Source organism: Salmo salar, chromosome ssa26, assembly GCF_905237065.1.
Source record: "Salmo salar chromosome ssa26, Ssal_v3.1, whole genome shotgun sequence".
Taxonomy (NCBI): domain Eukaryota; kingdom Metazoa; phylum Chordata; class Actinopteri; order Salmoniformes; family Salmonidae; genus Salmo; species Salmo salar.
The window spans coordinates 55,922,725-55,949,791 of NC_059467.1; the positions used below are offsets into that span (position 1 = coordinate 55,922,725).

A 27,067-nucleotide genomic window follows, 5' to 3' on the forward strand; every position below is an offset into this window, starting at 1 on the left:
TGGTGCCTTCAGAACAGCCCTTAGCCGTGGTATATTGGCCGTATACTCTACATTGCTTTGGTGCCTTCAGAACAGCCCTTAGCCGTGGTATATTGGCCGTATACTCTACATTGCTTTGGTGCCTTCAGAACAGCCCTTAGCCGTGGTATATTGGCCGTATACTCTACATTGCTTTGGTGCCTTCAGAACAGCCCTTAGCCGTGGTATATTGGCCGTATACTCTACATTGCTTTGGTGCCTTCAGAACAGCCCTTAGCCGTGGTATATTGGCCGTATACCACACCTCCTCAGGCCTTATTGCTGAAATATAAATAGGTGTTAATCAAAGGGATTCTGATGAGATACAAGCATTATTGTTTTTTCCCTGATTTGAATCCTTCTCTTCTCAGTTGTTGGTTGAGAGATGTATGAAGGTTGCTAAGGAAGTCATCTATGGGAGGGAAAGAGAATCAATCAATTTATAAAGTGTTGGCACTAATTCTCCAGAGGTCTACCATTATAATAGACAACAGCATCAGACACCCTAACATGCGTGGCTGTCACATATACTGTAGGAGGTCATTGTAAATAACAATTTGTTCTTATCTGACTTGCCTAATTAAATAAAGGTTAAATAAAACAATAACAAATAAATAATGCTAGGACGTACTTTATAAAACAGCACGTTTGAAGTCAGATTGTCATGAAAAATGACAATGTGAACAAAATATGAATATGAAGTTATTTTCATTGCATTATTTGAGGTCTGACAACACTGCATCTTTTTAGTTATTTTGACCAGTTTTCATTTTCTGCAAATAAATGCCCTAAAGGACAATATTTTAATTTGGAATTTGGGAGAAATGTTGTCAGTAGTACATAGAATAAAACTAAAATGTTAATTTTACCCAAACACGTACATATAAATGGTAAAACCAGAGAAACTGATCATTTGGCAGTGGTCTCTTAATGTTTTCCAGAGCTGTACATATATGGATGAGTGATGTCAGAGCGGCATGGACTGAGATACCATAGAATAGCATAGAATACAGTATATATACATATGAGATGACTAATGCCAGATATGTAAAACATTATTAAAGTGACTAGAGCTCCATTTATTAAAATGTCCAGTGATTTCTAGTCTATATCTATCGGCAGCAGCCTCTAATGTGCTAGTGATGGCTGTTTAACAGTCTGATGGCCTTGAGATAGAAGGTGTTTTTCAGTCTCTCTGTCCCAGCTTTGATGCACCTGTACTGACTTCACCGTCTGGATGATAGCGGGGTGAACAGGTAGTGGCTCGGGGGGTTGTTGTCCTTGATGATATTTTTGGCCTTCCTGTGACAACGTGTGCTGTAGTTGTCCTGGAGGGCGTGTAGTTTTCCCCCAGTAATGGGTTGGGCAGACCGCACCACCCTCTGGAGAGCCTTGCGGTTGCGGGCTGTGCAGTTGCCGTACAAGGCGCTGATACAGGATGCTCTCAATTGTGCATCTGTAAAAGTTTGTGAGGGTTTTAGGTATAAAGCCAAATTCTTTAGCCTCCTGAGGTTGAAGAGGCTCTGCTGCGCCTTCTTCACCACACTATCTGTGTGGGTGGTCCATTTCAGTTTGTCTGTGATGTGTATGCCAAGGAACTTGAAGCTTTCCACCTTCTCAGTGATGTCCTTGTCGCATCGCGCACTAGTGTCTCCGGTGGCAGGCCGGGTAGAAAAAGGGGTAAAATAAAAATAAAAAGAGAGAGAATACTGTTATGTTGAAAGAACGAGACCAGCTAAATTCTTTATAAACTGCTGGGGTGTTTATTAGGTACAGCTCTCCTCACATTCATAACAGGAAGCAGATACGGTGGCTCCCATAGGACAGATAATGTGAGTCAAAAGGAACACACAACAATAATACACAAGGGCTACATAGTGAACATAACAAATGCAACTGTTTATTATTGATTCTCATGACAATACAATGTTGCTTTACTTTTGTTTGTAAACAATGTAATGGTAAACAAACACTGTATAACCTCAGAACGTGGTTAAAACTAATGTTGATATCATGGATGGTCAGTCCTTACATCCAGAGGTCTATCTATGCATTTGAGTGGTTACATTTCTCCAGCCCCATCCCTCAGCTTTTTACCAAATCAGTGGCAGGGTGGCTGCTTCTTTTTTTGACTACGGATTTAACGCATATTGTTAAAAAACGTTTCAAATTAAATCATGCTGACAGATTTGAATGAGATTGTATTTTAATTTTTCTTATCTGTGCTGTTTTGCACCACGGAAATATTGCATTGAGAGCCAAAACTAATCATATAGATCGCTAGAAGACTGGATGATCAAGTCCAAGACAAAATATCCAAAATTTGCAAGGCACCCAAACTTTGTCAAATGTGAGTTCTCAGTGAAACAAAGCTTTAGGTATGTTATTTATCAGATTGTTGCATTATCAACCTTAGTGTGCATTTGTGAGCTTTGTACTCTCCCATTCCTGGTCATTATAATATAAACCGTAATGTACAATATTTGCTATCAGGCCTTTGTGCTAAAGTCAAGCATTTGATGAATTAAAAGGTACAATGTTCTCATTTGCTATGCTTTTCTTTATTGATTAACAGAATGCTCAGTGTTACATAGGAATCATTTAAATGGTATTACTTTACTCAGGTTTTTCAAAATAATATCTGACTAACACAATGCAATATAATACCTTATAACCCTTTGGTATATTCAGAAAAAAATAAACCTGCTGCTAAAATATCATTTCTATAATTCAATTGTTAATTGATTGAAAACAACATTAAAGAAAACTTTCTAAATGATCTCTGACAGTGACTTTATGACATAAAAGTTAACATTGAGTGTCAGAAAAATATTTAGAAATTAAACAGATAAATTGCCATGCAAAAGCTAATATCTGGAACAATGTTGGGCTGATTCTGCCTCTCCAACTCAGGTTTTTAATTGCCATACCAGAGGTAGAGGGGCATACCATTGTTGCCAGCATTCAGATTTTTATCGATGAGGATCAAGTCGGCCTCCATATAAGGACAATCTTCCTTGTTGTTGGATGTAACGGTCAAGGCCTTGATAGGGAGAGATCCTTCTTTCTTGAACCAGACCATCACTGGCTTACCGCTTGTTCCCTCGTTGAGGTTAACATTCACCACGGTGAAACCACGCTTCCTTAGGCTGGAATCCTGCTTATGGTCGATGGAGGCATTCATCTCAGTGAGCCAGCCGTCCATTTCGGTGGATTGACGGTACCAGAGGAAGATAGGGTTTCCTCCAGAATCTCTATTGAGATCTTCATCCAGCCGGATGTAGCCCTCGTTGAAAAGGTTGATGTCATCTTGGAATGAGGTGGTGGCAGCAACGTCACAGATGTAGGTCTCACTCTTTCTCTTCAACCAGAGGGTGATGAAATCTCCTGAGTTACCGCGGTTCAGATTGCATGGTAGCCTTTCCCAGCCGAGTTTGAACTGAGTGGCTTCTTCGTTCTCATCAGTGGTGAGGAAGAGATCTACAATGGGAATGTTATACTTAGGGCTTGCACCACTAGAGTACCACAGATGGATGACGTCTCCGTCTGTTCCAGAGTTGAGGTTTACTGGGAGCTCAGTGAACCTTGCTTTTTTCAGGCCATCTTTCATTGCATCAGTGAATGAAAACTGGACTCTGGTGATGGGTTCACCATTGCCCATTCTGAACCACATGTAAACAATGGTGGTGGATGAAGTGCCTTGGTTGAGGTTGACATTTATCATGTGAAAGCCTTGGTCACGAAGCTGTAGCTCCCTTTCAGGGCTAGTGGAGATTGCAATTTCTGTGATGTATTTAGAAGCCATTTTGTGTCGTTGGAGACAAGTGTCTGTAAAGGAAGAATACAGAGTGACATTGGTCAACACCTCCTGTGTAGCAAGAAACAACACACTAACAACACCAAAGACCAGGACATAAGTATAAAGTATAAAATATAAGTATAAGTATAAAATATGAAGGAATTAGCGGCCAGCTTTACTAAGTATTTTCTCCAGGTGTTCTAAAGGGGATACATGGCTTGTGAAAATGATGACTTCAAGGATGCACCAAAACACCCTGAACAGATACTAAAACAGACAGTTGGGCTCGGCTGAGTCAAATGATTTATTATAATAATATATCAATGAATTGGTTTACTGAAAAAACAACAGTAAAAGGTATTTGTTTTCCTCTTACATCAATTATGATCCAAATTGAAGACTCTGATTCTTTGATCATCTGAATCAGGTGTTATGGTGCTAGTGGAACAAGTGAAACCCATGTATCCCACCACCACCCTGCCTTTTATAGTAACACAGACATACTCATATACACATCAGAACCCTTCATTGGAAGTAATTTCTTTACCAGTGATGTTGAGTTCTTCCTCTGTTCTGGAGTGTCTTCTCTGGGAGAAAGTGTCTTCTCTGGGAGAAAGTGTCTTCTCTGGGAGAAAGTTGTAGAAAGTGTTTTCACATCGAAGAGCTGAGTGTCTCTTTTATACATTTTCTCCAGTTAAGTTGGCAAATGACTCACCATTCAGAGCTCTACACAATACATATTCCTAGGAACTTTATCTTTCCTCCTCCTCAACCTACACCCCTCCTGTCATGTCCTGACCCTGGTATGAGGTCATTTTTCCCTAGTAGATTGGTCAGGGCGTGACAGAGGGGGTGTTTCGTCTATGTGTTTTGGGTTTTCTGTTTTCTAGGTGGGTTGTCTAGAGTTTCATTCTATGTTGTCATTTTCTATGTTGTGGCCAGGTATGGTTTCCAATCGGAGGCAGCTGTCATTCATTGTCTCTGATTGGAAGCCATACTTAGGCAGCCTGTTTTTCATGGGGTTTTGTGGGTGGTTGTTTTCTGTTTAGTGTATTCACCTGACGGAACTGTTGTCGGTCGTTTTCTTGTTAAATTGTATTCATGAAAAAAGTAAATATGAGCACTGTACACGCTGCGCCTTAGTCTCCATTCGACGACCCTTGTGACAGAACCCCCCACCGGGAAAGGACCAAGCAGCGTGAGAGGAGGTACCTGGATTCGTGGACGTGGGAAGAAATCCTGGATGGAAGGAGACCCTGGAGTCAGGCTGGGAAGTATTGTCGCTCGAAGGAGGAATTGGAAGAAGCCAAGAGGGAGCAACGGTATTATGAGGCGCTGTATCCTCCAATAAGGGAGGCGAAGAGACTGCCCCCCCAAAGAAAAATTCGGGGGGGCATACGGGGAGTTTGACGAGGTCAGGGGGAGCCCTGATCTAACTTCCCGGGCATTTCGGAGAGAGCCATGGAGTAAACCGGAGCCAGTCGGGGAGTCAAGCGCGGAGCACGACGCTAGATTCCGGAGAGAGGTACTGGCGGAAAGGGCACGGCGGAGCAGGCACACAGAGGGGCGAGCAATGCATTATGGAGTGATGCGCACTAGGTCGCCCATACGAACTCACAGTCCGGTGCGGTCGATACAAGCTCCTCAACGTTGCCGTGCGTGAGTTGGCCGGCAGCCAGGAAAAAGTGCGCCGGCTCAACGTATCTGGCCTCCAGTACGGCTCTTCGGCCCAGGATACCCTACGCCTGCTCCACGCATGGTACCCCTCATTCCCCAGCACAGCCCTGTTCGTCCTGTGCCAGCGCTCTGACCTTGCCGGGCTAGAGTCAGCATCGAGCCAGGACGGGTTGTGCTAGCCGCAAGCGCCAGACCTCCAGTAAATCTCCATGGCCCAGTGCGTCCGGTGCCTGCTACGTGCACTCTCCCTCAAGTGTGCACCTATAACCCGGTACGGCCGGTGCCTGCTGTGAGCACTGAGCCCTTAGTGCGTCTCCCCAGTCCGGTGAGACCGACTCCTGCTCCATGTAAAAGGCCTCCAGTGATAATTGATGGTCCGATGCCTGTAAGGATGATCCAGGGCACTAAGCCTCTAGTGATGATCCATGGCCCGGAGCCTGTAGGGACATTAAATGGCACGAAGCCTGAAGAGGTAATCCATGGCCCAGAACCTGAGGAAAGAATCCTTGGCAAGAAGCATGGAGGGATTCTAAATGGTCCGGAGCTTGTAAGGATAAACCATGGCACGATGCCTGTCGGAATAATCCATGGCCCGGCACCTGTAGTGAGAATCCAAGGTAAGAAGCCTCCTGTGATGATCCTTGGTGCGGAACCTATAGAAATGATCCATGGCATGGAGTCAGCAGCAACGGTCATTAGTCCGGAACCGAGTATGACGCCTCCTAGTCCGGAGCCTCCGACGACGCTGTTCCGTCCGGAGCCTCCAGCGACACTTCTCAGTTCAGAGCCTTCAGCAACGCTCCCCAGCCCGGGGCCTCCAGCGATGCCTCCCAGTCTGGAGACGCCAGCGACGCTTTCCAGTCCAAGGCCTTCAGCGGAGTTCTGCAGCCCAGAGCCTTCAGCGGAGGTTTGCAGCCCAGAGCCTTCAGCAGTGGTCTGCAGCACAGAGCCTTCAGCGGCGGTCTGCAGCCCAGAGCCTTCAGCGGCGGTCTGCAGCCCAGAGCCTTCAGCGGCGGCCTGCAGCCCAGATCCTCCAGCAGCGGCTTGGAGGTCGGAACCTCCAGCAGTGGTCTACAGCACAGTGAGTCTGGTAAGGATCTAGAGTCCGATTCCTTCATTAATGATGCACAGGCCTATGTTACAGAAGCAGAGGGATCTGCAGGCGGAATGGAGGTTACGCCCTGAGCCAGAGCCACTTCCATTGCTGGAGGATCGGGAGAAGAGGAAGGTTCTGGGTGGGGCACATGAGCCGCCATAGACTGTTGCCCTCCCTTTGTGTTTGGGGTTGTTGTTGTTGGGGTTTTTGGTCTGGGTGCAGTTGGAGTCTGCACCTTTGGGGGGGATACTGTCACGTCCTGACCCTTGTATGAGGTCATTTTTCCATAGTAGGTTGGTCAGGGCATGACAGGGGGTGTTTCGTCTTTGTGTTTTCTGTTTTCTGTTTTCTAGGTAGGTTGTCTAGAGTTTCATTCTATTCTTGTGGCCAGGTATGGTTTCCAATCAGAGGCAGCTGTCATTCATTGTCTCTGATTGGAAGCCATACTTAGGCAGCCTGTATTTCATGGGGTTTTGTGTGTGGTTGTTTTCTGTTTAGTGTATTCACCTGACGGAACTGTTGTCGGTCGTTTTCTTGTTTTGTTGTTAAAGTGTATTCATTAACCTGTTGGGGCTAGAGGGCAGTATTTTCACGGCCGGATAAAAAACGTACCCGATTTAAACTGGTTACTACTCTTGCCCAGAAACGGGAATATGCATATTATTAGTAGATTTGGATAGAAAATACTCAAAATTTTCTAAAACTATTTGAATAGTGTCTGTGAGTATAACAGAACTCATATGGCAGGCAGATGAGAACCTGAGCAGATTTCAAGCAGGAAGTGCCCTGTCTGCGATTTTGTAGTTCTGCTTTTGCTTGTCTATCGAAACTACAGTATCCGTGTGTGTGTGGGTGGCTGCATTTATCTTTCATGTATGTGACAGAGACAGGAGGAAAGGTCAGTCACCCAGGTCTGGTTCTCTGGAACTTCACAGTTCATCAGAATCCAAGACCATAATTCTACAGTAAATGAGTGATTCAAAGGAATCTTCTTTTATTGTTATGTGAAAGTCCATTCTGTGTAATTCCAAAGAATGTCTGTGTTTTACAACAGTAAAACTGTGACATGATAACTAGATCTCCTTTGACGCAACATGCTGCTGATATTGAAACGCCACATACAATATAATCATACAAACTTGGTTCTTTCTCTCTTTCGTATGCATATGAAACAATCTTGGTCATGCATTTTTACACTGCAAATGGTCTACATTAAATATTGAGTAAAACACTGCAATGACAAAGCACAGCTTTCAAGTACATTAGATCTCTTGTTTTGGTGTTACCCATACATAGCTTTCTCTTGGTTCCATGTTCAGGAATGGCAGAAGAATTGCAACATTTACCTGGAGCTAACTCTGCATGTAGCACTGCTGGGTGATTTGAAAGTCATTGTCAATTTATCAATAATATAGTAATACTCTTAGCAAAAGTGATCATCTTTACAATCTGTAGAAACTTCAGAGATAGATGGGAGGGGTTGAGGGTAGATTTAAATAAAATAATAACTCATGTAAAATATGCTGTGTCCATAAAATGTCTATACTATGTATAAGATGGAAGTAGAAGCATTAGTATTGTTATCCATTACTTTTTCCAAATAGGGGAGGAGTTTGGGGAAGATAATAAAGAAGGAAAATATGTATAAAAAAACAAAATATATAGTACCAGTCAAAAGTTTGGATTCACCTACTCATTCAAGGGCTTTTCTTTATTTTTACTATTTTCTACCTTGTAGAACAATAGTGAAGACATAAAAACTATGAAATAACACATACGGAATCATGTAGTAACCAAAAAGTGTTAAACAAATCAAAATATATTTATATTTGAGATTTTTCAAAGTAGCAACCCGTTGCCTTGATGACAACTTTGCAAACTGTTGGCATTCTCTCAACCAGCTTCAAGAGGTGGTCACCTGGAATTCATTTCAATTAACAGGCGTGCTTAGTTAAAAGTTAATTTGTGTAATTTTTTTCGTTCTTAATGCGTTTGAGCCAATCAGTTGTGTTGTGACAAGGTAGGGGTGGTATACAGAAAATAGCCCTATTTGGTAAAAGACCAAGTCCATATTATAGCAAGAACAACTCAAATAAGCAAAGAGTAACGACACTCCATCATTACTTTAATACATGAAGGTCAGTCTTTGAAAGTTTCTTCAAGTGCAGTCGCAAAAACCATCAAGAGCTATGATGAAACTGGCTCTCATGAGGACCGCCACAGGAAAGGAAGACAAAGAGTTACCTCTGCTGCCGAGGATAAGTTCATTAGAGTTACCAGCCTCAGAAATTGCAGCCCAAAATAAATACTTCACAGAGTTCAAGAAACAGACACATCTCAACATCAACTGTTCAGAGGAGACTGCGTGAAACAGGCCTTCATGATCAAATTGATGCAAAAAAACACTACTAAAGGACACCAATGAGACTTGCTTGGGCCAAGAAATACGAGCAATGGACATTAAACCGGTGGAAATCTGTCCTTTGGTCTGATGAGGCCAAATTTGCGATTTTTGGTTCCAACAGCCGTGTCTTTGTGAGTCGCAGAGTAGGTGAACCGATGATGTCCACATGTGTGGTTCCCACTGTGAAGCATGGAGGAGGAGATGTGATGGTGTGGGGGTGCTATGCTGGTGACACTGTCTTTGATTTATTTAGAATTCAAGGCACACTTAACCAGCATGGCTACCACAGCATTCTGCAGCGATACACCATCCCATCCGGTTTGGGATTAGTGGGACAATCATTTGTTTTTCAACAGGACAATGACCCAACACACCTGCAGGCTGTGTAAGGGATATTTCACCAAGAAGGAGAGTGATGGAGTGCTGCATCAGATGACCTGGCCTCCACAACCACTCGACATCAACCCAATTGAGATGGTTTGGGATGAGTTGGACCGCAGAGTGAAGGAAAAGTTTCCAACAAGTGCTTAGCATATGTGAGAACTCCTTCAAGACTGTTGGAAAAGCATTCCAGGTGAAGCTGGTTGAGAGAATGCCAAGAGTGTGCAAAGCTGTCATCAAGGCAAAGGATGGCTACTTTGAAGAATCTAAATATAAAATATATTTTGATTTGTTTAGCACTTGTTATGAAATAATTTCTTTCAAATTTTTGGGATATCGTGTGGTGGATATTTATTAAAAATACAATCAAATGAGAAGAGACAAACGTATCACACAAGTCCGAGTTATACTTAAACTAAATCTTTATTCAAATAACTTATCAACAAGGGAGCTGGTCTTCATACCCACACAAGGTGGATAGAGTGAGAACCCACTGAGTGGAGTTAGTATATATCCCAGAAGCTACCTCAGGATAGGTCAGGATAGGTGTGACCTCAGAGATGACGTACAATGGTTCCAAACCCTAACCCCACACATCCTGTGCCAGACCGTAGGCCCCAAATACAAAGAACTTGTTGTTTTGTTCAGTACTTAAGACATTTGTTGTTACTTAGTTTCCACCTTGAACTAGGGGAGAGAACAATCTCCCCCTAGGAGGAGGTGACTGACGCACAGACACTGTGGAAACAAATGATTGGTTCCCATTACTCACGCCATCCCGTCACATGGTTTTCAATAGGTAAAGACACATTCACTTATGGAAACAATGTTTCCGTCTAACCTCCTTTGCCCTATTCTCTTTCTGATATTCTGCATAGCAACAGCAACATGTGATAGACAAACCTGACTTCTCCCCTCTCTGGGCCCCAGGTGACTGAGGCTCATATGAGGGAGGGAGTGCAGCTGCCAACACCAGACTCCGAAAGGAGACATTCTAATGACAAGAGATCAACAGTTCATTCATATAAGCATATTCTGCAGATAAGACATCTTAATTACCTTTGTTACTTAGCTAATTCTGATTTCTCCACCACAACCGAAAGAGCTATTCAAATAAAAAATGAAATAGCTAAATGATCCATAGTACGCCCATTTTAAAACGATTCGGCTCAACCCCCATTTGCTTTATATTGCAATATTTTATTACAGTGATCAGATTATGAACATGTATTTTGTCATGTGTTTTCATACCAATAAAGTTTTTAATATTTTATAAATGTATACTATTATTTCAATAACTAGATCTAGAACCTATGCTGTCATTAAGCTGTGTTGGTACAATGTTAACTAGCGTGTAGCTAACCTCTTCATAACAGGGTCATGCTAGTTAGACAGGAAACAGATGACAGCACTTCCAAACGGGAGATACTATCTGAACCTGTCCAGTGGTTGTTTTGTATACACTGTGATTTTAACTGATTTTGTATTTGTCAAAGGAACTAATCATTGTCTTTTGTTGAATTAGTATTTTTATATATATATTTGACGCTACATGCTGCCGTTGACAGATCAACTTATTGACAACACCTGCTATTGGATTAGAAAGGCCACATACAATAAAATCCAACTTTATTAGCAGCAATTTACACGTTATATCATTATATCATCTTTTCAGAGATTCTTATCTACTATGCCTACTAATCATTGACTTTATATATTACAATGCGGTTTTATACTTTGATTATTTCACATGCACACGAGAGAGAGAGAGAGAGAGAACCAAGCTGGCAACAAATCAATCCCTTTTGAAGGGAGTTTATGTAGGCCAATTGTAGGTAACGTTTAAATAAAATATCTATATATTCTTTGTTCAATAAAAAATATCCCACAGTTCCAGAAATCACCAGGTGCATTTCACCTTTCAAATCCAAACCAATATGAATTCATGACCTGCTGGTAAATGACAGTGTGTGTTGGCGACTGCATTTATGTTTCATGTGACAGGCACAGGAGGGCAGGCCAGTCAACTTACTAGCAACTCAAGCTATCTTACAGAGTAGCTAGCTAGCTAGCTAGCTAAAAGCTAGGCTATACTGTAGCTAGCGACCAAAACTGAATATTTATCATAACAAACGAATGTCATTACCATCATAATACACTAAAACATGAGATGACAGTCAGAAAGTATAATTGGGGCATCAGTCTACTCAGTGACACCCACAGAAAACATTGTGTGAACTCTTCACAGTTGTATTCTGCTAAATGACTAACATGTATTCTATATGAGTGTCACTGAAAATGCTGATACCCCAATGATACTTTCTGACTGTTGCCTCCCATTTTAGTGTATTGTGATGGTAATGACATTTGTTTGTAGGACCTCAATGCAATTCTGTCTAATACATCTACACTGTGAATTTAACTGATTTTGTATTTGTCAAAGGAACGAATCATTGTTTTTTGTTGAATTAATATATATAACAGCCTTCCAACTTCTACATTTATCTAGTCCACATTTTGCATGATTACACTATTTGTATTCATTTGCATCACTTTCTATGAGGGTGTCATATTCTTCGTCTTCTGATGAGGAGTAAGAAATATCGGACCAATATGCAGTGTGGTAAGTGTCCATACTTATATTTTTATTTAACCGGGAACACTAAACAAAACAAGAAAATGAACGACAGTCCTGTAAGGTACTACGACTATAAAAAGATACAACTACCCACAAAACCCATGGAAAAACACCCCTACTAAATAGGACCTTCAATTAGAGGCAACGAGGAACAGCTGCCTCCAATTGAAGGTCAGCCAAATTAACTAAACATAGAAATATAAGAACTAGAACGAACATAGAAATATATTAACATAGAACATAACCCAAAAACCCCAAAACACACAAAACAAACACACCCCTGCCACGTCCTGACCAACTACAATAACAAAATGACCCCTTCTCTGGTCAGGACGTGACAGAGGGTCTTTTTTAAGGCGAACTGAAAATGACACTAGAGTCCCACAGTGGAGGTGTCATAATACCCATAAACCCAGCGCTCAGGGAAATGGTTCCAACTGTTTCCCCACCATAAATGTTTCCCATAGGGGATTTTAGAAACAATCAAGATAAGGGCTGTGTTTTGCATAGGCTTACCCTGGCGTGATGTAAATGACTAACATGTAAATCTCCTACTATATTCCCGTTAAACTGAGACATCACATGACATCATGCCCACACCTCCAATTGACTCAAATTATGTCAATTAGCCTATCAGAAGCTTCTAAAGCCATGACATCATTTTCTGGAATTTTCCAAGCTGTTTAAAGGCACAGTCAACTTAGTGTATGTAAACTTCTGACCCACTGGAATTGTGAAACAGTGAATTATAAGTGAAATAATCTGTCTGTAAACAATTGTTGGAAAAGTTAATTGTGTCATGCACAAAGTAGATGTCCTAACCGACTTGCCAAAACTATAGTTTGTTAACAAGAAATGTGTGGAGTGGTTGAAAAAACGAGTTTTAATATCTCCAACCTAAGTGAATGTAAACTTCTGACTTCAACTGTATATCATTAATTATTCAAATCGACAAAACCATGATATTATGTCTGATTGTACGTTTGGTGAAAGTAAGGAGCATTACAAACCAGAGACATGGAGATAAGACAGATATTTTACACTTCTTTTACTTCCATCCCAAGGCTGTGTTACTACCACCCCACCGGCAGGTACCAAAGTAACATAGCAGTAGTTCAGTTATGGGTTCATTTAATTTAAACGTATTTACATTAGAAATGAAATGACCGTTGCTAATGGTATAGGACATACAGTGGGGAGAACAAGTATTTGATACACTGCCGATTTTGATTTAGTTGGTCTCATTCTTTCAACAGTTCCAATCCAAGAGCCAATGCTGTTTAGAAAATTCCAGGTGTTTCCCTTTCTTGGACGACATGAAATAGGGGTCTTTGGCCAGCCACACCAGTATTGAAATAGAGGTCTTTGGCCAGCCACACCAGTATTGAAATAGAGGTCTTTGGCCAGCCACACCAGTATTGAAATAGAGGTCTTTGGCCAGCCACACCAGTATTGAAATAGAGGTCTTTGGCCAGCCACACCAGTATTGAAATAGAGGTCTTTGGCCAGCCACACCAGTATTGAAATAGAGGGTCTTTGGCCAGCCACACCAGTATTGAAATAGAAGTATTTGGCCAGCCACACCAGTATTGAAATAGAGGTATTTGGCCAGCCACACCAGTATTGAAATAAAGGTCTTTGGCCAGCCACACCAGTATTGAAATAGGGGTCTTTGGCCAGCCACACCAGTATTGAAATAGGGGTCTTTGGCCAGCCACACCAGTATTGAAATAGAGGTCTTTGGCCAGCCACACCAGTATTGAAATAGAGGTCTTTGGCCAGCCACACCAGTATTGAAAATAGGTCATGGCCAGGCACACCAGTATTGCAATAGAGGTCTTTGGCCAGCCACACCAGTATTGAAATAGAGGTCTTTGGCCAGCCACACCAGTATTGAAATAGAGGTATTTGGCCAGGCACACCAGTATTGAAATAGAGGTCTTTGGCCAGCCACACCAGTATTGAAATAGAGGTCTTTGGCCAGCCACACCAGTATTGAAATAGAGGTATTTGGCCAGCCACACCAGTATTGAAATAAAGGTCTTTGGCCAGCCACACCAGTATTGAAATAGGGGTCTTTGGCCAGCCACACCAGTATTGAAATAGAGGTCTTTGGCCAGCCACACCAGTATTGAAATAGAGGTCTTTGGCCAGCCACACCAGTATTGAAATAGAGGTCTTTGGCCAGCCACACCAGTATTGAAAATAGGTCATGGCCAGGCACACCAGTATTGCAATAGAGGTCTTTGGCCAGCCACACCAGTATTGAAATAGAGGTCTTTGGCCAGCCACACCAGTATTGAAACAGAGGTCTTTGGCCAGCCACACCAGTATTGAAATAGAGGTCTTTGGCCAGCCACACCAGTATTGAAATAGAGGTCTTTGGCCAGCCACACCAGTATTGAAATAGAGGTATTTGGCCAGCCACACCAGTATTGAAATAGAGGTCTTTGGCCAGCCACACCAGTATTGAAATAGAGGTCTTTGGCCAGCCACACCAGTATTGAAATAGGGGTCTTTGGCCAGCCACACCAGTATTGAAATAGAGGTATTTGGCCAGGCACACCAGTATTGAAATAGAGGTCTTTGGCCAGCCACACCAGTATTGAAATAGAGGTCTTTGGCCAGCCACACCAGTATTGAAATAGAGGTATTTGGCCAGCCACACCAGTATTGAAATAAAGGTCTTTGGCCAGCCACACCAGTATTGAAATAGGGGTCTTTGGCCAGCCACACCAGTATTGAAATAGAGGTCTTTGGCCAGCCACACCAGTATTGAAATAGAGGTCTTTGGCCAGCCACACCAGTATTGAAATAGAGGTCTTTGGCCAGCCACACCAGTATTGAAAATAGGTCATGGCCAGGCACACCAGTATTGCAATAGAGGTCTTTGGCCAGCCACACCAGTATTGAAATAGAGGTCTTTGGCCAGCCACACCAGTATTGAAATAGAGGTCTTTGGCCAGCCACACCAGTATTGAAATAGAGGTATTTGGCCAGCCACACCAGTATTGAAATAAAGGTCTTTGGCCAGCCACACCAGTATTGAAATAGGGGTCTTTGGCCAGCCACACCAGTATTGAAATAGAGGTCTTTGGCCAGCCACACCAGTATTGAAATAGAGGTCTTTGGCCAGCCACACCAGTATTGAAATAGGGGTCTTTGGCCAGCCACACCAGTATTGAAATAGAGGTATTTGGCCAGGCACACCAGTATTGAAATAGAGGTCTTTGGCCAGCCACACCAGTATTGAAATAGAGGTCTTTGGCCAGCCACACCAGTATTGAAATAGAGGCATTTGGCCAGCCACACCAGTATTGAAATAAAGGTCTTTGGCCAGCCACACCAGTATTGAAATAGGGGTCTTTGGCCAGCCACACCACTATTGAAATAGAGGTCTTTGGCCAGCCACACCAGTATTGAAATAGAGGTCTTTGGCCAGCCACACCAGTATTGAAATAGAGGTCTTTGGCCAGCCACACCAGTATTGAAAATAGGTCATGGCCAGGCACACCAGTATTGCAATAGAGGTCTTTGGCCAGCCACACCAGTATTGAAATAGAGGTCTTTGGCCAGCCACACCAGTATTGAAACAGAGGTCTTTGGCCAGCCACACCAGTATTGAAATAGAGGTCTTTGGCCAGCCACAGCAGTATTGAAATAGAGGTCTTTGGCCAGCCACACCAGTATTGAAATAGAGGTATTTGGCCAGCCACACCAGTATTGAAATAGAGGTCTTTGGCCAGCCACACCAGTATTGAAATAGAGGTCTTTGGCCAGCCACACCAGTATTGAAATAGAGGTCTTTGGCCAGCCACACCAGTATTGAAATAGGGGTCTTTGGCCAGCCACACCAGTATTGAAATAGAGGTCTTTGGCCAGCCACACCAGTATTGAAATAGAAGTATTTGGCCAGCCACACCAGTATTGAAATAGAGGTCTTTGGCCAGCCACACCAGTATTGAAATAGAGGTATTTGGCCAGCCACACCAGTATTGAAATAGAGGTCTTTGGCCAGCCACACCAGTATTGAAATAGAGGTCTTTGGCCAGCCACACCAGTATTGAAAATAGGTCATGGCCAGGCACACCAGTATTGCAATAGAGGTCTTTGGCCAGCCACACCAGTATTGAAATAGAGGTCTTTGGCCAGCCACACCAGTATTGAAACAGAGGTCTTTGGCCAGCCACACCAGTATTGAAATAGAGGTCTTTGGCCAGCCACACCAGTATTGAAATAGAGGTCTTTGGCCAGGCACACCAGTATTGAAATAGAGGTCTTTGGCCAGCCACACCAGTATTGAAATAGAGGTCTTTGGCCAGCCACACCAGTATTGAAATAGGGGTCTTTGGCCAGCCACAGCAGTATTGAAATAGAGGTCTTTGGCCAGCCACAGCAGTATTGAAATAGAGGTCTTTGGCCAGCCACACCAGTATTGAAATAGAGGTCTTCGGCCAGCCACACCAGTGGTGGGTTTGGTGTTGAAAGAAGAATGTATAAGCAGAAAACAACCCCATAATTACTGTCATGACTGTCCTGATCAGGTCAGGGTACAGGAGACCACCACCCTACAGATTATCTCCCAAACCCCCAACAGAGGAGGAGAGATCTAGGGGTCTGAAGATGTGGGGGTTTTATGACCCCTCACGCCCATAATTAACCTTAGGCCACAGAGAAATTCCTTTGTCCTCACAATGGAGAACTGGCCTCAGAACATTAAACATGCAATAAAGGGACTTTGGAACAATGGTTTCCGTCAGCCACAATGGTGGTCATGACGAGAGGTGGAATATGAAAATGTATGTAACTTTTGTATTGTTATTAAAGGTTAAGAGATGACATTATTATGAAAACATTGTACCTTTAAGAGTTTTCCCAGTATATGCCTGATGTTTATACATTGTACGTTGTGTGGAAAATATCCAAATCAAAGAGAATGTTTTGGTAAAGATGAGATGTGAAGGTAGTGTCTAAAATAGGATTTTAGTCAAATCTAGGCCTTGCCCCTTAACTTGGTCCGCCCAGAGAATTGCCCTAAAGGCGGTTACGCCCACTTCTGACCCGAGGGTATAAGACAGGAGAGTGAAGAATTAACATAGGAGACTAATTGACCCCAAGCTGCAGCGAAGGTCTAACAAAGTCAACGAACCCCAAAACGAAACACAAGGTTGAAGACAAAGAAATCTTTTTCTACACGAGCTACGGACGAGTAGCTGTGTCTAAGCGGGTGAATTCAAGCCGAACCACCCAGCCTCCACTCTCCATTGAATCGTGGTATCTACACCGTTCGAGTCCGAAGCTGTGAGCTCTGAGCTACAGAGCTGTCTGTCCTCAGAAGACCCCTTTCAGATCAAGGGCGAGGGATCAGACCCCTAAGCCAAGAAGGACACTGACATCGTGAGGACAACCAGAGAGTTGCACCGGAGAAGTGCGTCATTGAGAAGCCTAAACGACACACGCGGAGCTTCCCACCTGAGACCTCCAACACGTAATTACATCATTATATTCTGACCCATAAGAGCGGCAGTTCGGGGCAAGGCTAGGTTTAAATAAGCATGGCTGACAAATGAACCAAATGTATATTTCTCTCGTGTACTTTCTTGGTTTCTCTCTCTTTTAAATCCCCATTTTGGGTAACACGTGCCATAGTGTGTTGGCCCGTTATACTAAGTCCTAATCAATAGCTATACTGTGTTTTGTGTATGTGTATTTTTATCATCATTTTAGCTTGCTAGTAAATAAATAATCAACTAAGATTGGTGTGGTAAACTCATTGGTGGGACCCGGGTCCGTGCAGATTCCCCGGATTATGCGACGTTCAGACATGAGACAAGAGGTTGATTAATTTAGCGACTGTTGTAAAATCGATATTCTGATATCTTTTGAGTTAATTTGGGAAATAGAAACTCAATCCAAATACTGTTCCCATGGTGCCCCAGGTTGATGAGTTAATAACTGCTTGATTCATCGCTTAATTCATTTAATCACGCACTTATAAACCGTTAATCATTCGATGAGCAACAGTCGTCACATTAACTAATACAACGTCACGACACTACTGTAAAGAAAACAACCCCATACGTACTGTAAAGAAAACAACCCCATCAGAAATCTGATGTTAAGGCGTGATTTAGCTTCTACTGGTCCTGGGGCCATATTAAGGTCAATAGCATCATGAACTTCACCCAGTACCAGGACATTTTAGCCCAAAACCTGGTTACCTCTGCCAGGAGACTGAAACATGGCCGCAATTGGATTTTCCAGCAAGTCAATAAACCCAAGCACACATCAACATCTACAAGCAGGAGCAATGACTTCAGCTCAGTTGGCTAACTACCCTAAATATTCTGAAACTACTCCATATTTCCTAGCCTGGTCACAAATCGGTAAAAAAATAAACTTCCTCATTATGACACACACCTCTCTATTGTCATTGGTTGCACTAATTGTACTGTTTGTCTACATAACCTGGTTCAAGTATTCATGACATCACCCTGAAGAAGGCACAGTGATGCTGAAACGTTGGTAAATACCCAATAAATGACTGGGAGTTTATATATATGGAGTGTGAGACTCTCTTTACTTTGATAGTTTATAGTTTATTCACCGTTAGTCAGCACCTCCACACAAACACATTATTCTGGGAGTGCATCAGCTCATGGTTTTAATTCAGATTCTAGAGTAACCCATAAGTGGATCAAAAGTACATTTTTAAAAGACACAGATATTTCAAACAAGGTTTTAATTTTGATTTCTTTCTTTCTTTTATTGTGTGAGTTTGGTCCCAGTGTGCTTGTGGACATTCTCCCTTGTTGTCACCCATTTGAATATATGTGAAATACTGGTGGAAGAGAGACAATGTTCACCCAGAAAACTGATCCAATAAAGATAACACTTTTTGAATTTGAAAACCAACAAAAGACAAAGCCTCAGCTGTTTCTTCTCGTTTAGGTGGATATCAAACCCTGTGTGGTTGTTTTGGTAACACCTGGCCTACCAACTCTTCCAGGTGGTTCTCCCAGGGTATGTGGAGGCCTTCCCTCATCCTGGCTACCAACTCTTCCAGGTGGTTCTCCCAGGGTATGTGTAGAGGCCTTCCTTCATCCTGGCTACCCTCTCTTCTTCCAGGTGGTTCTCCCAGGGTATGTGGAGGCCTTCCCTCATCCTGGCTACCCTCTCTTCCAGGTGGTTCTCCCAGGGTATGTGGAGGCCTTCCCTCATCCTGGCTACGCTCAAGGAATCTCCCCCAGACTCCCCTACACTATGCCAGGCCATGGAGCCACCCCCCACCCCAACCACAGCCACATCCTAGATAAGCCTACCCGATGTTGGGGAAGCCCCGAGACAGAGTCCCCCTCAACAGTCTCTGGTCCGCCCTGGTCCAGGCCAACCACCAGACCACCAGATAGCAAAGCTGGCCAAGAAGCAGACAGACATGTTTGAGTTCCAGGAGAAATCCCTCCCTCTAGTGGCCAGAAGGTGGAATAGCAGCACTCTCTTTCCTGAACCGTTGTAGCACCAGAGATTAAATTCAGTTGTTTTTATATTTGTATATTAAGATATACAATCCTCTCTCTTTCTATCTCCCATTGTGTGAAAAAAGCCCATTGCTCTGATGTGTTTCACCATCTTTACATTGTACATATGTCATTCCCACATTTGAAGACCTGTAATAATGAAAGATGAGTGTTGGTTTATCCAGGACAGTATCCTTAGCAACCCACAGAGGAGTATGTGAGTACAGTGAGTTGAGATCTGCCACCATGTTTGAAAGAAACACACTTTTCAGAACACGTGTGCCTCATAAATTGTTGTTATTGTGTCGACAAACACTTGAATCAGAAGGATGCCAACAACAATTTCACTTGTTTCTTGACAATGCCTCCAAACTGCCTTTAACAATGAACGTGATTATAAATCCAGTACCGTAGCCCTTTCCTTGGACACAGTAAAGTTGGACTGGGTTTAACACAACTGTATATAAATGTCATGTGTTTCTAAACAGAAAGGAGAGAGGACTCTTTAAACGCTGACACGATGCTCAGTTAGATTTCTCTTTTCTTTAGCACTTGATACATAAGCCAAATGAAATCATACATTAACCACAGAATCCACTCAGCAAATGTTACAGAAAGTATGTATTGCACTGTAATGATTCTACATAACACTGTCATATCTGTGTTCTACACAATACATTTCTACATTCTGTAGTGTTTGCTCATTTTCTTTCCCCTAGTAATGATCAGATAAGATAAAATCCAGACTGACACTTTAACACTTTAGGATTGGAGATGTGCATCTCTGTTATAATGAACAAAATCCCCAGGAGTGTGTCACGTCCTGACCATAGTAAGATGTTATTTTCTATGGTAGAGTTGGTCAGGGCGTGACAGGGGGTGTTTTTCTATGTTTTGTATATCTATGTTCATGTTCTAGTTTTGTATTTCTATGTTGGATTTGTTTAGGATGATCTCCAATTAGAGGCAGCTGGTTCTCGTTGTGTCTAATTGGAGATCATACTTAAGTAGGGTTTTTTTCCACCTGGGTTTCTGGGAGATTGTTTTTGAGTAGTGTATGTTTCACCTCTGCGACACGGTTTGTTGTTTTTGTTACTTCAGTTTATTGTTTATGTATTGCATAGTTTCACGCTGAAAATAAAATGTGGAATGACACACACGCTACACTTTGGTCGGCTCATTCCTACGACAGCCGTGACAGGGATTGGCACAATGTCCTCTAGTAGGTATAATGGTACAATGCTGTTCCATATGGACAGAGGTGGACTGGGACACTGGTTTGACCTTTGAAGACCAAGGTCATCTGACAGTAGTGCATCCTTGGTATCAAAGTGCGAATGTCTATCCCGATGAGTTTGATCTCCTCCTTGATGATTATACTGTAACTTTAACGTTTCATTTAGATTTTTAACGAGAACCAGTTGAAATGCACTTTATCCTAAAGGTATATGTCTGTTATGTTAACTGTTGCTGAACACAAAGGTGAAAAGGTCAGGGCAGCTCCCAGTCCTGGTGTTTTGTCCTCTCGTTTCCAGTGAGTGAACACATATTGTCGGACGGTTGCTCCTTCGGAAAAGTATTCAGACCCCTTCTCTTTTTCAACATTTTGTTATGTTACAGCCTTATTCTGAAATGTATTAAATACATTTGTTTTCCTCATCAATCTACACACAATACCCCATAATGTCAAATACTTGTTTTTAAAAAATGTTTTTATTTTTTTGCAAAATGTATTAAGAATAAAAACAGAAATACCTTATTTACATAAGTATTCAGACCCTTTGCTATGAGACTCAAAATGGAGCTCAGCTGCGTCCTGTTTTCCTTGATCATCCGTTTCTTAAACTTGATTGTATTGTACCGTATTGTACTGTATTGTACTGTATTGTAAAATAAACCCTTTCTGTCTGTCTGTAGATGATGACCAGATTTGTGTAGAAATGAACACATTTCCCATTGTTAATGCTGATACGTCAGTCTGAAGAGAGAAACAGGATACTAGATTGAGATTTGAATCTTTGCAGATTAACTCAATAAAAGTGATGACAGATTGGCTATTTGATGGTGAATGTGGTTTGTGACTTTAATTTAGGATTTATTTCTGAATGTAAACTGGGTGGTTCGAAGCACTGAATGCTGATTGGCTGACCGCTGTGGTATATCAGAACGTAAACCACAGGTATGACAAAACATTTATCTTTACTGCTCTAATTACATTGGTAACCAGTTTATAATAGCAATAAGGCACCTCTGGGGTTTGTGATATATGGCCAATATACCACGGCTAAGCTTTATTGGCCATATACTCTACATTGCTTTGGTGCCTTCAGAACAGCCCTTAGCTGTGGTATATTGGCCGTATACTCTACATTGCTTTGGTGCCTTCAGAACAGCCCTTAGCCGTGGTATATTGGCCGTATACCACACCTCCTCAGGCCTTATTGCTGAAATATAAATAGGTGTTAATCAAAGGGATTCTGATGAGATACAAGCATTATTGTTTTTTCCCTGATTTGAATCCTTCTCTTCTCAGTTGTTGGTTGAGAGATGTATGAAGGTTGCTAAGGAAGTCATCTATGGGAGGGAAAGAGAATCAATCAATTTATAAAGTGTTGGCACTAATTCTCCAGAGGTCTACCATTATAATAGACAACAGCATCAGACACCCTAACATGCGTGGCTGTCACATATACTGTAGGAGGTCATTGTAAATAACAATTTGTTCTTATCTGACTTGCCTAATTAAATAAAGGTTAAATAAAACAATAACAAATAAATAATGCTAGGACGTACTTTATAAAACAGCACGTTTGAAGTCAGATTGTCATGAAAAATGACAATGTGAACAAAATATGAATATGAAGTTATTTTCATTGCATTATTTGAGGTCTGACAACACTGCATCTTTTTAGTTATTTTGACCAGTTTTCATTTTCTGCAAATAAATGCCCTAAAGGACAATATTTTAATTTGGAATTTGGGAGAAATGTTGTCAGTAGTACATAGAATAAAACTAAAATGTTAATTTTACCCAAACACGTACATATAAATGGTAAAACCAGAGAAACTGATCATTTGGCAGTGGTCTCTTAATGTTTTCCAGAGCTGTACATATATGGATGAGTGATGTCAGAGCGGCATGGACTGAGATACCATAGAATAGCATAGAATACAGTATATATACATATGAGATGAGTAATGCCAGATATGTAAACATTATTAAAGTGACTAGTGCTCCATTTATTAAAATGTCCAGTGATTTCTAGTCTATATCTATCGGCAGCAGCCTCTAATGTGCTAGTGATGGCTGTTTAACAGTCTGATGGCCTTGAGATAGAAGGTGTTTTTCAGTCTCTCTGTCCCAGCTTTGATGCACCTGTACTGACTTCACCGTCTGGATGATAGCGGGGTGAACAGGTAGTGGCTCGGGGGTTGTTGTCCTTGATGATATTTTTGGCCTTCCTGTGACAACGTGTGCTGTAGTTGTCCTGGAGGGCGTGTAGTTTTCCCCCAGTAATGGGTTGGGCAGACCGCACCACCCTCTGGAGAGCCTTGCGGTTGCGGGCTGTGCAGTTGCCGTACAAGGCGCTGATACAGGATGCTCTCAATTGTGCATCTGTAAAAGTTTGTGAGGGTTTTAGGTATAAAGCCAAATTCTTTAGCCTCCTGAGGTTGAAGAGGCTCTGCTGCGCCTTCTTCACCACACTATCTGTGTGGGTGGTCCATTTCAGTTTGTCTGTGATGTGTATGCCAAGGAACTTGAAGCTTTCCACCTTCTCAGTGATGTCCTTGTCGCATCGCGCACTAGTGTCTCCGGTGGCAGGCCGGGTAGAAAAAGGGGTAAAATAAAAATAAAAAGAGAGAGAATACTGTTATGTTGAAAGAACGAGACCAGCTAAATTCTTTATAAACTGCTGGGGTGTTTATTAGGTACAGCTCTCCTCACATTCATAACAGGAAGCAGATACGGTGGCTCCCATAGGACAGATAATGTGAGTCAAAAGGAACACACAACAATAATACACAAGGGCTACATAGTGAACATAACAAATGCAACTGTTTATTATTGATTCTCATGACAATACAATGTTGCTTTACTTTTGTTTGTAAACAATGTAATGGTAAACAAACACTGTATAACCTCAGAACGTGGTTAAAACTAATGTTGATATCATGGATGGTCAGTCCTTACATCCAGAGGTCTATCTATGCATTTGAGTGGTTACATTTCTCCAGCCCCATCCCTCAGCTTTTTACCAAATCAGTGGCAGGGTGGCTGCTTCTTTTTTTGACTACGGATTTAACGCATATTGTTAAAAAACGTTTCAAATTAAATCATGCTGACAGATTTGAATGAGATTGTATTTTAATTTTTCTTATCTGTGCTGTTTTGCACCACGGAAATATTGCATTGAGAGCCAAAACTAATCATATAGATCGCTAGAAGACTGGATGATCAAGTCCAAGACAAAATATCCAAAATTTGCAAGGCACCCAAACTTTGTCAAATGTGAGTTCTCAGTGAAACAAAGCTTTAGGTATGTTATTTATCAGATTGTTGCATTATCAACCTTAGTGTGCATTTGTGAGCTTTGTACTCTCCCATTCCTGGTCATTATAATATAAACCGTAATGTACAATATTTGCTATCAGGCCTTTGTGCTAAAGTCAAGCATTTGATGAATTAAAAGGTACAATGTTCTCATTTGCTATGCTTTCTTTATTGATTAACAGAATGCTCAGTGTTACATAGGAATCATTTAAATGGTATTACTTTACTCAGGTTTTTCAAAATAATATCTGACTAACACAATGCAATATAATACCTTATAACCCTTTGGTATATTCAGAAAAAAATAAACCTGCTGCTAAAATATCATTTCTATAATTCAATTGTTAATTGATTGAAAACAACATTAAAGAAAACTTTCTAAATGATCTCTGACAGTGACTTTATGACATAAAAGTTAACATTGAGTGTCAGAAAAATATTTAGAAATTAAACAGATAAATTGCCATGCAAAAGCTAATATCTGGAACAATGTTGGGCTGATTCTGCCTCTCCAATTCAGGTTTTTAATTGCCATACCAGAGGTAGAGGGGCATACCATTGTTGCCAGCATTCAGATTTTTATCGATGAGGATCAAGCCGGCCTCCATATAAGGACAATCTTCCTTGTTGTTGGATGTAACGGTCAAGGCCTTGATAGGGAGAGATCCTTCTTTCTTGAACCAGACCATCACTGGCTTACCGCTTGTTCCCTCGTTGAGGTTAACATTCACCACGGTGAAACCACGCTTCCTTAGGCTGGAATCCTGCTTATGGTCGATGGAGGCATTCATCTCAGTGAGCCAGCCGTCCATTTCGGTGGATTGACGGTACCAGAGGAAGATAAGTTTTCCTCCAGAACCTCTGTTGAGATCTTCATCCAGCCGGATGTAGCCCTCGTTGAAAAGGTTGATGTCATCTTGGAATGAGGTGGTGGCAGCAACGTCACAGATGTAGGTCTCACTCTTTCTCTTCAACCAGAGGGTGATGAAATCTCCTGAGTTACCGCGGTTCAGATTGCATGGTAGCCTTTCCCAGCCGAGTTTGAACTGAGTGGCTTCTTCGTTCTCATCAGTGGTGAGGAAGAGATCTACAATGGGAATGTTATACTTAGGGCTTGCACCACTAGAGTACCACAGATGGATGACGTCTCCGTCTGTTCCAGAGTTGAGGTTTACTGGGAGCTCAGTGAACCTTGCTTTTTTCAGGTCATCTTTCATTGCATCAGTGAATGAAAACTGGACTCTGGTGATGGGTTCACCATTGCCCATTCTGAACCACATGTAAACAATGGTGGTGGATGAAGTGCCTTGGTTGAGGTTGACATTTATCATGTGAAAGCCTTGGTCACGAAGCTCTTGCTCCCTTTCAGGGCTAGTGGAGATTGCAATTTCTGTGATGTATTTAGAAGCCATTTTGTGTCGTTGGAGACAAGTGTCTGTAAAGGAAGAATACAGAGTGACATTGGTCAACACCTCCTGTGTAGCAAGAAACAACACACTAACAACACCAAAGACCAGGACATAAGTATAAAGTATAAAATATAAGTATAAGTATAAAATATGAAGGAATTAGCGGCCAGCTTTACTAAGTATTTTCTCCAGGTGTTCTAAAGGGGATACATGGCTTGTGAAAATGATGACTTCAAGGATGCACCAAAACACCCTGAACAGATACTAAAACAGACAGTTGGGCTCGGCTGAGTCAAATGATTTATTATAATAATATATCAATGAATTGGTTTACTGAAAAAACAACAGTAAAAGGTATTTGTTTTCCTCTTACATCAATTATGATCCAAATTGAAGACTCTGATTCTTTGATCATCTGAATCAGGTGTTATGGTGCTAGTGGAACAAGTGAAACCCATGTATCCCACCACCACCCTGCCTTTTATAGTAACACAGACATACTCATATACACATCAGAACCCTTCATTGGAAGTAATTTCTTTACCAGTGATGTTGAGTTCTTCCTCTGTTCTGGAGTGTCTTCTCTGGGAGAAAGTGTCTTCTCTGGGAGAAAGTGTCTTCTCTGGGAGAAAGTGTCTTCTCTGGGAGAAAGTTGTAGAAAGTGTTTTCACATCGAAGAGCTGAGTGTCTCTTTTATACATTTTCTCCAGTTAAGTTGGCAAATGACTCACCATTCAGAGCTCTACACAATACATATTCCTAGGAACTTTATCTTTCCTCCTCCTCAACCTACACCCCTCCTGTCATGTCCTGACCCTGGTATGAGGTCATTTTTCCCTAGTAGATTGGTCAGGGCGTGACAGAGGGGGTGTTTCGTCTATGTGTTTTGGGTTTTCTGTTTTCTAGGTGGGTTGTCTAGAGTTTCATTCTATGTTGTCATTTTCTATGTTGTGGCCAGGTATGGTTTCCAATCGGAGGCAGCTGTCATTCATTGTCTCTGATTGGAAGCCATACTTAGGCAGCCTGTTTTTCATGGGGTTTTGTGGGTGGTTGTTTTCTGTTTAGTGTATTCACCTGACGGAACTGTTGTCGGTCGTTTTCTTGTTAAATTGTATTCATGAAAAAAGTAAATATGAGCACTGTACACGCTGCGCCTTAGTCTCCATTCGACGACCCTTGTGACAGAACCCCCACCGGGAAAGGACCAAGCAGCGTGAGAGGAGGTACCTGGATTCGTGGACGTGGGAAGAAATCCTGGATGGAAGGAGACCCTGGAGTCAGGCTGGGAAGTATTGTCGCTCGAAGGAGGAATTGGAAGAAGCCAAGAGGGAGCAACGGTATTATGAGGCGCTGTATCCTCCAATAAGGGAGGCGAAGAGACTGCCCCCCCAAAGAAAAATTCGGGGGGGCATACGGGGAGTTTGACGAGGTCAGGGGGAGCCCTGATCTAACTTCCCGGGCATTTCGGAGAGAGCCATGGAGTAAACCGGAGCCAGTCGGGGAGTCAAGCGCGGAGCACGACGCTAGATTCCGGAGAGAGGTACTGGCGGAAAGGGCACGGCGGAGCAGGCACACA

At 42.2% G+C, this 27,067-nt stretch overlaps 1 protein-coding gene across 1 annotated transcript in view; it reads right to left on the reverse strand.

Annotated features, from left to right (window-relative positions):
- Positions 1-1,896: 1,896 nt before the first annotated feature.
- LOC106591807 (uncharacterized) overlaps positions 1,897-27,067 on the reverse strand; it is a 47,817-nt gene continuing 22,646 nt past the window's right edge. Inside the window, exons 2-4 of the mRNA XM_045708383.1 lie at positions 26,069-26,144; positions 4,365-4,454; positions 1,897-3,846 (exon numbers count right to left, since the gene is read on the reverse strand). Of these exons, the coding sequence (XP_045564339.1) occupies positions 2,936-3,823 (888 nt within the window). The 5' untranslated portion in view covers positions 3,824-3,846; positions 4,365-4,454; positions 26,069-26,144 and the 3' untranslated portion in view covers positions 1,897-2,935. The remainder of the gene's footprint in view (positions 3,847-4,364; positions 4,455-26,068; positions 26,145-27,067) is intronic.